This window comes from Centropristis striata, chromosome 4 (assembly GCF_030273125.1).
Source record: "Centropristis striata isolate RG_2023a ecotype Rhode Island chromosome 4, C.striata_1.0, whole genome shotgun sequence".
Classification (NCBI taxonomy): Eukaryota; Metazoa; Chordata; class Actinopteri; order Perciformes; family Serranidae; genus Centropristis; species Centropristis striata.
Window position 1 is genome coordinate 2,206,834 of NC_081520.1, and position 11,406 is coordinate 2,218,239.

The window sequence follows — 11,406 nt, forward strand, 5'->3', positions numbered from 1 at the left end:
TGGCAATTATTTCATGGTTCAGGCTTTATAGGGTTAATGAACTTAAATGTAGTCTGTTGTTTTATTGGAAACATCATTTGGTGACATTATTCAAAACAGTGGGTAACACTTTACAATAACCAACTAAATAATGTTTATAGATGGTTTATAAACCAATTATTAACCATTTACAAAGTGCTTTACAGATTTAATCGTTAAATGTTTTCAACCAATTTCTTAAAGGTATATGAATCATTTCAAAATCATTAACATACTTAATATGGAGTTAAAAATATTAAAATGGGTGCAACTAAAACATTTATAAACAATTAATTATAATTTAATTGTTTGTTAATGGTAAAGTAACTATAAACTTACATTAATAGACATGTTTATAAATGAATATACATCTATTTGCCATTTATACATGGTTAAGTTAGTTAAACATTAATAAATTATGTATTTACCATTCTAAATGGTCTATAAACAGTTTATAAATGATGATTAAACATTAATAAACTATCTGTTTACCGTTTATAAACGATGGTTATTGTAAAGTGTTACCAAACAGTGCTTTGTGTTGTACAGTTTTGACTGACAGCCCAGATCATTTACCACTAAGCCCTGATTTCGAAATATTAATTCAATAAATGTACAAAAGTGTGAGCACCTAATTATAGGCTGTTTAATGGATAATAATGGAATGGCATATTCATATGGAATGAATATATAGCTTATACAGTCATGGAAAAAAATGATCAGACCACTGTTTTTTTCAGTTTCTTGTTCATTTTAATGCCTGGTACAACTAAAGGTACATTTGTTTGGACAAATATAATGATAACAACAAAAATAGCTGATAAGAGTTCAATTTAGGAGTTGATATCTAGACATGTTCCATGGTTCTCTTCTCTATTATCAAGAAAACCATCAAAAATGGCTAGATATCAACTCTTCAATTAAACTCTCACAAGCTATTTTTGTTGTAAGAATTCCCCATAGTATTCACCTTAATGTAACATTCAAGACTATTAAAAAAATTGAATAATACTGGAAAAAATGTTTTACTTGTTAATATTTGTAATAAGAGCAAGTTACCCTTTTTAATGGCATTTGTACTGAAAAACAAACGGAACCCCTGTAAAATAATACAGTAAATGTCAGGAAAATAACTTTTTTTTTTACAGTGTAGTGGAGTAAAAAGTAGACTTACAATAAATAATAGCAATAGAATGTATTATATTAGTTGTAGAGAATGGAAATACTCAAAAAAAAGTCCAGTATTTATATCCAAATATCATAATTTAAGAGCTTAACTCTAAACATTTTCCATGGTTTTCTTGATAATGATTTTGGTTATTATCAAGAAAACCATGGAAAATGTCTAGATATCAGCTCTTAAATTAAACTCTTATCAGCTATTTTCGGCTATTATCATTATATTTGTCCAAACAAATGCACCTTTAGTTGTACCAGGCATTAAAATGAACAAGAGATTGAAGAAAACAATGGTCTAATATTTTTTTCCATGACTGTATTGTAATTTTTTTTATCTTCAAGGGAATTTTGTGAGAATTAGCAGAGAAAAGGTAAACACTTCAAGGTTTATTTTGCAAAATAAACCTATATATATAAAATTACTTGTTAATATTTGTAATAAGAGTAAATTACCCTTTTTAATGGCATTTGTACTGAAAAACAAACGGAACCCCCTGTAAAATAATACAGTAAATGTCAGGAAAATAACTTTTTTTTTACAATGTAGTGGAGTAAAAAGTAGACTTACAATAAATTCAGATTCAGATTCAGATTTGACTTTATTAATCCCACAGTGGGGAAATTTCTTTGTTACAGCCGCAAAGTTTCACACAATTAAGATAAAGTTAAAAAATAGACAATCTAAGAAAAGACATATTAACAATATACAATAATAATAATAGTAATAATAATAATATACTATATACAACTTAGTGCACATTTAAGTGGAGAAATGTGCAGAGTGCAGATTTATGCAAAAATGTTCAGGTTGTGTTGGTGTTGTACAGTCTTATGGCAGCTGGAAAGAAAGTAATAATAAATAATAAATAATAGTAAGTAATAGCAATAGAATGTATTGCATTAGTTGTAGAGAATGGAAATACTCAAAAAAAAGTCCAGTATTTATATCCAAATATCATTATTTAAGAGCTTAACTCTAAACATTTTACATGGTTTTCTTATTGATTTTGGTTATTATCAAGAAAACCATGGAAAATGTCTAGATATCAGCTCTTAAATTAAACTCTTATCAGCTATTTTCATTCTTATCATTATATTTGTCCAAACAAATGTACCTTTAGTTGTGCCAGGCATTAAAATGAACAAGAGATTGAAGAAAACAATGGTCTAATATTTTTTTCCATGACTGTATTGTAATTTTTTTTTATCTTCAAGGGAATTTTGTGAGAATTAGCAGAGAAAAGGTAAACACTTCAAGGTTTATTATGCAAAATTTTCCTCCAGACTAATACAAATATAATCCCCCTTAATCATTGCTTATGTAGCAAAGAGCCTGCAGCCCTCTACTTCTGTTTCTCTTTTCTTTTTTACAGTGTAGTGGAGTAAAAAGTAAACTTACAATAAATAATAGCAATAGAATGTATTGCATTAGTTGTAGAGAATGCAAATACTCAAATAAAGTCCAGTATTTATATCCATGTACTTAGTTACTGTCCTACCACCAGTGCAGAGCAGAGTATCTGCTGTTTTTTTTTTTTCTCCGCCCGACCCACCGTTGGTTCTGCAGCTTCCTGGTCCGAGCCTCAGCAGATTTAGTTTCTGTTTGGCGGATGTAACGCGATGCCTTCAGTTGGCAGCTGCTGCTGCTGGCGGCCCCTCGGCCAAAACTGAATCAGCCGGGGGAATTAAGGGCCCTTCTCCAAAGAAAGCGACAGGTGTTGGCCTGCGCCTCGTTTGTTCTCAGTTTGTTTGGTGACTTCTGATTTGTGTGCAACTGCATTCTCACGTTGTTCTCTGCTGCGCCACTCTTTAGAATATTTGCTCGATGCCGATAATATTTTTTTCCCAACTCTATTGTAATGTTTGTGTGTATAGCAGTGGTGGGAAGTAACTAAGTACATTTACTCAAGTACTGTACTTAAGTACAATTTTGAGGTACTTGTACTTTACTTGAGTATTTCCATTTTATGCAACTTTATACTTCTACTACACGACATTTTGAGGCAAATATTGTACTTTTTACTCCACTACATTTAGCTGACAGCTTTAGTTACTTTTCAGATTCAGCATGAAAAAATACCATATATGTAACATGATGACACATTTATAAAACATAACAGTGTATTAAGTAGTTAAAATTAGTCCTATCTGGACAACATTAAAATGCTACTTATATAAATGCATCAATATAAATAATCTTATAATATATTTAGAACATATAAAACAATCTGAGCGGGTCCATTCTGCATAACGAGTACTTTTACTTTTGATACTTTAAGTACATTTTGGTGCTGATACTTTTGTACTTTTACTTCAGTATGTTTTGAATGCAGGACTTTTACTTGTAGTGGAGTAATTTCAAAGTGTTTTATTAGTACTTTTACTTAAGTAAGGGATCCTAATACTCCTTCCACCACTGGTGTATAGGCATGCATATTATGAAGATGACCTCATGTAAACACCATGTTGAGGATTAACTGATGCTGCTTCTTGTCGTGCCATTATTGGACTTTTTGCTGGTTTATTCCTTTGCGCATACAATATCTATTTGTTTATGTCTAATAAGAGCGCTCAGCCCTCGTGATATTATAGCCTACATGTTTTGAACACGGTATTATCATGCAAATGAGCCCCACAATAGACACATTCTGTTTGCTCTAAAAGGAATCTGTGCCACCTTTCAGGTGAATGCAATGAAATGTTTCCAGGTGCGTTTTTACGCACGCTACGCGATTTCAACAATTGCGCAACACATTTCCGCCCCCAAAAATAAAAGAAAAGCGCCACTATAAACTCTAGTGCCCTAAGTGAAGGAAGAGTTTCAGACCTTTCAAGTTGAGGGTTTTTTTGGCACCTTGCCACCCCCAGATCCCTGTTCCAGATCTTTAATGGTGTGGACTGTGGAGGGAGCAGCTGTCTCGGCTCGCTTTTGTTGGAGAGCTCCGCTGAGAGAGCAGGCGTCCCCCTCTCTCACCAGACCAGACCCGCCGCCTGGCTCCATGTGGCGGCCAATCATAACGACAATAATAGAGGGAGAATGGGCCATATGCACGTTTCTACAACTCAAACCCCTATGATGAATTGCATCTTTATTAAAACGTAAATGTACCAGAACACTTGACCTTATAGGTTACATCAGGGCGGTTTGTCTGATGTGATGCTGTCTGTGTTTCAAATCTCACTTGGTTCCCTATCTGAGTTCTTCTTAATAATTCTGGAGGCCAAATAAAACTTGGTAAAGCAGTGTCAGTCTCCAGTCTCTGATTTAGATATTTTCAATCACAAAACACACCTGACTAAGTTAAAATTATAATGTATTTATTGATCATTAATACCTCAGTGTGAGCTATTGGGTTAACCCATAAGAACCCAGAACTATTTATCCTTGAACGAAAATTATGGGGGTATACCACAGACCAAGTGAACATTTCTGATGTTGTTTTTTTTAAAATACTTCCCCTAAATGTCAAAGATCTGCCATGTGACATATATGTCACATTGGGTGTTTCTGGTATTTATTTTTTATGATATTTCTTATTTTAATATAAATAAACTCAACACCTTTTCTGCTTACAGAAACACAAATTTGCCTTTTTCTCTGCATCTCCACAACACATATTTAAATTGTGACATTAATAGTGCAATAGTGTAACAACCAATTATTTTTCAGATTTGGTTTTAAGTAACAAAATAATAATAAATCAATAATAAATAAAAACAAAAAACAAACCCTCATAGGGTTAAATGCAATAAAGGACACTCTAACGGATTAGAATTGTTAAATGGGTTTAAACTACTTTTTTAGATTTCTGTTTCCAGTCACACCAGGGTGTTGAGTATGTGTCGCTTTGGGATTTAATGAGTTAATGTGAAGCATAAAGCTGAATATGGGAGATTATAGAGGATTTAAAGTGTTTGTTACACCGGGGTCACCGTGGGTTCTTATGGGTTAAAGGGTCAGGTGGCCAAAATCATAAAATAATGTCGAGCTGATCTTGCAGTTATATTCCTTAATGCTGATAATTTAACATAATGGTTTATTTACCATTTGTTGCTAATGAATCAATTATCTTTGTGACCACTCAAATAAATTCAGCTATTCTGTGTATTTAGTTATGCATTTGGGAAAGAAAAGGAGTAAATGCAAATTAGATCATTTTGGGGGGATTTCATTTCAAATACAATACTAGTTAGTAAAAGAAAAGTTGAATCTATCACATGTTTTGGTCACCGTGTTGTCAAGAAAAAAATCCTTAAATCCTGAGATAATATCAACATAAACACTTCCAATACACACTGTTGCATGCAGTATATTGACAATTTGGACATACTGCTTCATCATAACATACATAGCACCTTGACCTTTTGACCCTCTGACTCATGTGCTGCATGGGATTGTGGGTCATAATAGTAAGAAAAGCTGACTTGCATGCTGCAGAATGCAATCTGATGCATTTAGACATCCTGGTATTTTTGGCATGTTGCATTTGATATAATATCTTTCATTCATTGATTCATTCATTATCCTTAACTGCCTATCCAAACTCAGGACACTGGGCTAGAGACGGAGTTATTGGGACATAGTTATTAGTATTTTTTCTTAAAAAGGTTGACAAAAACAGACTGCTTATCATAGAAACAAACCTTAAAAAACAGGCATTTTCCTCAAAATTTGACAACCCTTGAACAGATCATCGGCTTGATTGTTTCTGTTAGAAGAAATAACCAAAATTAAGCTTAAAATTGCAATTTAAAAAAAAAATCACTTTATTCTACGTGTCTCATTTACAGTGTTGCCAAAAACAAACCGTTTGTAATAACTAGATCCTGTTAAAATCATTAACTTCTGCACCTCAGAGACACTGTGAAGCCTTGATTGATTCTGCTGAGATGAAGGGTCAAGTGACAAATATTCACTGAAAATCAGACAGAACTGCAGGCTGTTTACACAGAGCTGAGAGGAGAGGACAGGAGAGGCTGTAAAACTGTAAATAGTTCAACATGTATAGCATGTGGAGACCCAATTTATTTCCAATAATCATAGCACTTGGAAAAGTGTTGGATAAAGAAAATTATACATTGTATTCAAATTAAAAATAATAATTTAGCAGAGAAATTCTTTCACTTTTTTGTGATTTATGTCATTATAACTGTGTTAAACTGCACAAAATATATTTTTAATTGATTGCTGATCCCATAGAGCTGCAGGACTCATTATATATTGTAGTTAAATACAAGGGCATAGTGAATAAAATTAAAAAAATAAATAAATCAAGAAATGCCCTGAAATGGCTTGTTGGTTCAGAGGGTTAAATGCATATATATATATATATATATATATATATATGCCCCCCAATCAAAAATAAGTAAATATGAGTAAAATGTTAAAAAAAAAAAATTAAATAAATCAAGAAATGCCCTGAAATGGCTTGCTGGTTCAGAGGGTTAAATGCATATATATATATGCCCCCCCAATCAAAAATAAATAAATAAATCTGTCTGTCAACAGTTTGGGCCTAATGTCCTGTCTTCCTGCACTGTATTGTCACTACAGCAGACATTTCAAAACATAATTTACAAAAAACATAAAGCTGAATCACATGTCAAAAGTGTAAAATCAGTTTTATTATTAATAATGGCTGGGTTAATTATACAGCAAAAGAGGAAGACATAAAAATCTATGCAATGCCAAGCAAGTGGTCTAAGAAGCCAAGTCATGCCTTATAATATAAAATAAATAAAGCTGTTAATACAATAAATACATGAAAGATTAATAAGAGCCTTCTATAATGCAGGCTACGAGAAGTCGACTTCTGAAGGGAAGTACTGAGAAAAGGTCTGTATAGAATCATTATAGCACACCTACAATAATAATCACTGGAACAAAACTGCCCCACGTTTGTCTTCTGAGCAGCATATCTATAAGATACATAACAGAGGATGGTCTAACAAGATGGACAACCAGGATCCACCAGTTCACCAGGGCCTCCACATCTCCAGCAGCCCCAGGTGGGAGCTGTGGGGCCTCTCTTGGCGTCCAGCCACATGGCAGGTGGGCCCTTCTCTCTGGAGATGCCTCCCAGAGAGGGGGTCCCCTCTGAGGGGTGTGCCCGGACCGGCTGCAAGAAGAGGGGCGTCACGCTTGGGTGAGGCCTGGAGGGGGCACTCCTCGGTGGACCTGGGCAGGGACTTGAGGAGGTGGTTGAGCAGGCGGGAGCCCAGAGTTTTGTCCATCCACTCGCAGGTGAGGAGCATGTTGTGGACTTCGTGCATGCACTGGATGTACCCTGTGCTGTACTTCTGCTGGGCCTCCAGGCCTAATGTGGGGTCTGCAGGAGGACACGGAGGGAAGTGAGGTTATAGCACCCCCTGGTGGTGACATCACAGCACAGCATGCATCCATTAACACAGCCTCCAACTGTTGCTTCAATCTGTCCCAACAGGAAGCTGCTCAGTATCTTTCACAACAAAATGTCCCTTTATCGTTTAAAGAAACAAGAGCCTCCTCTAACCAGCTGAATAGGCTAGATGTTACCACTGAAATATAAAGTAAGATGTTCTGGTGCTGCTCTCTGTGGACTAGCAGGTTATTTTATGGCAAGTTTCCCTTCACAGTAACCCAATTTTGACCCAAGGAATCGCATAAATTATCAAAATAACAGCCAGTATTATATCTATATATTATCCACATATATATATTATCCACAGAGAGCAGCACCAGAACATCTTACTTTTATCACTGAAATATAAAGTAATGTGATGTTCTGGTGCTGCTCTCTGTGGACTAGCAGGTTATTTTATGGCAAGTTTCCCTTCACAATAAAACCCAATTTTGACCCAAGGAATCGCAAAAATGATCAAAATAACAGCCAGTATTATAAGGATCAATATCATCTACATTCCGGCCAACACATGTGACCCACAAAGACAAGCACATGTCACTCACCGTTGAGTTTACTACCCTGGATGTTTTGCAGATGCTTCACTGTCATCTCTAGAATATCGGCTTTTTCCAGTTTGGATTGCTGTAGAGAGATGATCAGCCTTCAGGTTAATAACGTGACCTCCACTGCTTACTTACTTGCAGGTGACAGATAAGACTTCTATACTTACATCAAGTCTGAACGCCCCGATCACGGTTTCCTTCAGCTGATCCAAACAATTGTTAATCCTCTCTCGCCGTTTCCTCTCAATGAGCGGCTTCCTCAGCTGTAAAAAGGTGGAAAATAACGTCAGGACACCATTCTGGAGCGTGTGTGTATCCTAAAAGAGAAATCGATCGATCCAAATACCTTTCTCTCCTCCTTGGCACTGGGATGTTTCCCCACGTTGTGCGCCATGGATGAAGCAGTCATGTTTTTTTCTCCTCGGGTGTCTGTGCGCTTGTGCCTCCTCTACTCTGAGTCTCCGAGCGCGTCTCTAGGGCCCTCGGCGCGGCACGGCCCTCTTATTTATCAGGCGCAATTAGCATGTGAATGCTCCAACTCTTTGGCTGTGGGATTTTCCCACACACGGGGTCCCATCAGTCAAGACTGACAGGTCACTGGCTCCATTCAATAACCGAGAGACCCGGCCTAGAAAAGAAAAAAAAATACTCACAAGCGACAGATGTCCAGCCTGAAACCATGCACTGCTCTCCACCTCCCCCCTGCTCTCTCCACCCAACAGAAAACTGCAGTTTCCTCTTCTCCCAGGGAGGAACAAGAGTGTGCAGTTACCGTGCTTTACTCCGGGGAGCCCCTCGGCTATTCTTTTCAGGAGCAACATTACACTACCTGCAAAAAAGGGCCGAACCGTTTCCCTAAAAGCTCACAGGAAGGCACAACAGACTGACAAATCACTTGAGAATATATCTGCCCATATACAGTCGCTTATACACTGTAAAAAAAAAAAAAAAGAAAAGAAAACAAAGAAGAATGAAATAGTTATTTTCCTTAAATTACAGGGTTTTTCCTTATTTTTTCTACATTAATAGCAAATGTCATTAAACAATGGAAGGTTGAAATCTATTATTATAATAGGGGCTTTTGTGTTTTTAACGTTATTATTCAATTGCTTAATGGCCTTGAATTCTTAATCACAGTGAATTCTATATTCTATATTAAAAAAATGAAAAATGCTGAATACAAACAAACAAACAAACCATAACAAGTCTGGCAGCAAAAGTTGGCAAACACAAAAGAAAAACACCTTTTTTTTTTTATTTTTTATTTTTTTTTTATTTTATCTATATAAAAAAATAAAAATAATAAAAATAATAAATATATATATATATATATATATATATATATATATATATATATATATATATATATATATATATATATATACATACACACACACACACTTACTTTTATTTTTTGTTGTTGTTGCAGTATAGTCTATAGCCTTGTATGCATTGAAGATGTTTTTTTTTCTGGTAACACAACAATAAGTGCATGACTTAAGATAACAAAGTCACTGCTTCTTCATGTAACAAGACTTGAACTGATGTGTGTTAAAATAGCTGTATTCCAGCTTCATAAAAGTTTACAGACCTTATATTTAGAATGCATCCTTATATGCATTAAATCATGGTGAGTGTGAACATAACATATGCCTTGTTGCTGTCTGCAGCTGGAGAGTCAGATCAACACTAACACACCTGTCTTCTCTGTGATTCATATTAAAGGACCACACTATTCTGCTATTTAAAAACATCTTGCAGTGCATGTAGCCGGCTTTGATCACACTCCCTGTTTTCTAATGTCAGACATCTGCTCTTAGCTGTTAGTGAGCAGATGTCAGATTGACCAGATGCCCCCCCACCAACCACCAACACCACCTTTAGGTCCCTTAAAAGCGCGGGCCCCTGTTTTAGAGCCACGCGACTGCCAGGCGAATGCCGGGTCGTGGGAACTGGAGCCGAACAAAGGCCCCCATTCATTCAAACCTAATCAGCATGAAGAGCGTAATAACCTCCAGAGAGGGTGGACAGTCCGGCCCAGGAGGAGGAGGAGGAGGAGGAGGAGGAGGAGGAGGAGGAGGAGGAGGAGGAGGAGGAGGAGGAGGCTTTGGCAGGTGACCAGTGGATGGTCAGTGCTGTAGCCAGGTGTGATGGACAGCAACCAATGCAATACTGCAAAGATGCAGCCAAATTAATTAATTGGGATGCCATTTTAAAAAAAAAACAGTTAAGCCAATTTAAATACTAAAAAAAAAGAGTCTCTAGAGGGGTCTGAATATTCACTAAGTTCAAACTCACATTCAAACTCTGTTGGTTAGCCGCTACAAAAGTACCTGTATGGGAACAGAGGCCGAGGGGAACTAACAACATGGTCTCACAAAAATCCGTGAAATAGCCACGGACTTCGCTTAACTCAAAATCCGTGGAATAGCCACGGAATCACTCAAATTTCCGTGAAACTGACACGGATTTCGCTACAATGCAAGTTAATGACAGTCATATCCCGTGGCTATTGGTTTGTTCCAAGTCACGTGACTTTCAAGGTTCCGGCAGTCAGAACAAAAAACATGGCGGACAGTTCTCTCATTTTTAGTGAAAAAAATAATATTTTGACTTTGTTTCTGCATATAAATGGATTTTGATCACATTTCTAGCGAGAAATATATGTTTTATTTTCTAAATATTCACTCAGTGAATGTTCATAATCACTTTGTGGTGAAGATCTCGCCAGAAAAATATGACTGTCATTAACTTGCATTGTAGCAAAATCCGTGTCAGTTTCACGGAAATTTGAGCGATTCCGTGGCTATTCCATGGATTTTGAGTTAAGCGAAATCCGTGGCTATTTCACGGATTTCTGTGAGACCATGTTGGGAACTAACTAGTGGATGGAGACAAAACACTCCAAAAAAGTGGAAACACTCCAAATGTGAGCAGCAACTGGTGCGAGTAGAGAGTATAGACGTAGAGAGTGATGAAATATGGACTGGTGTTACAACTCATCCTGTGGGGGACATGGACAGACAACATTTCATGGCAATAGTTGGACTGTTGTTCAGGGACTTCAGTTTGTACCAAATTGGTTGAACAATTCTACATTGACTTGTTTCAAACAGTATTAATCGCTCAACATTGTTTACACTGGGAAAGAGAAAATGCACAACATAGGAATAGTAAGTAATTACTGAGACATAAAACAAAACAAATGGTTAATTTAAAGACATATTTTAATTTACAAGGTAACTGTGTGTCATTGGACATAA

The 11,406-nt window shown here is 36.2% G+C and overlaps 1 protein-coding gene across 1 annotated transcript; it reads right to left on the reverse strand.

The window, feature by feature from the left end:
* Positions 1 to 6,806: 6,806 nt before the first annotated feature.
* On the reverse strand, positions 6,807 to 8,766 carry her8.2 (hairy-related 8.2). The gene is made up of 4 exons (XM_059330814.1): positions 8,490 to 8,766; positions 8,311 to 8,406; positions 8,144 to 8,222; positions 6,807 to 7,526 (listed from the first exon to the last, which is right to left on the reverse strand). The coding sequence occupies exons 1-4, from the start codon at positions 8,550 to 8,552 to the stop codon at positions 7,174 to 7,176; spliced, it is 591 nt and encodes a 196-aa protein (XP_059186797.1). The 5' UTR covers positions 8,553 to 8,766; the 3' UTR covers positions 6,807 to 7,173.
* Positions 8,767 to 11,406: the final 2,640 nt, after the last annotated feature.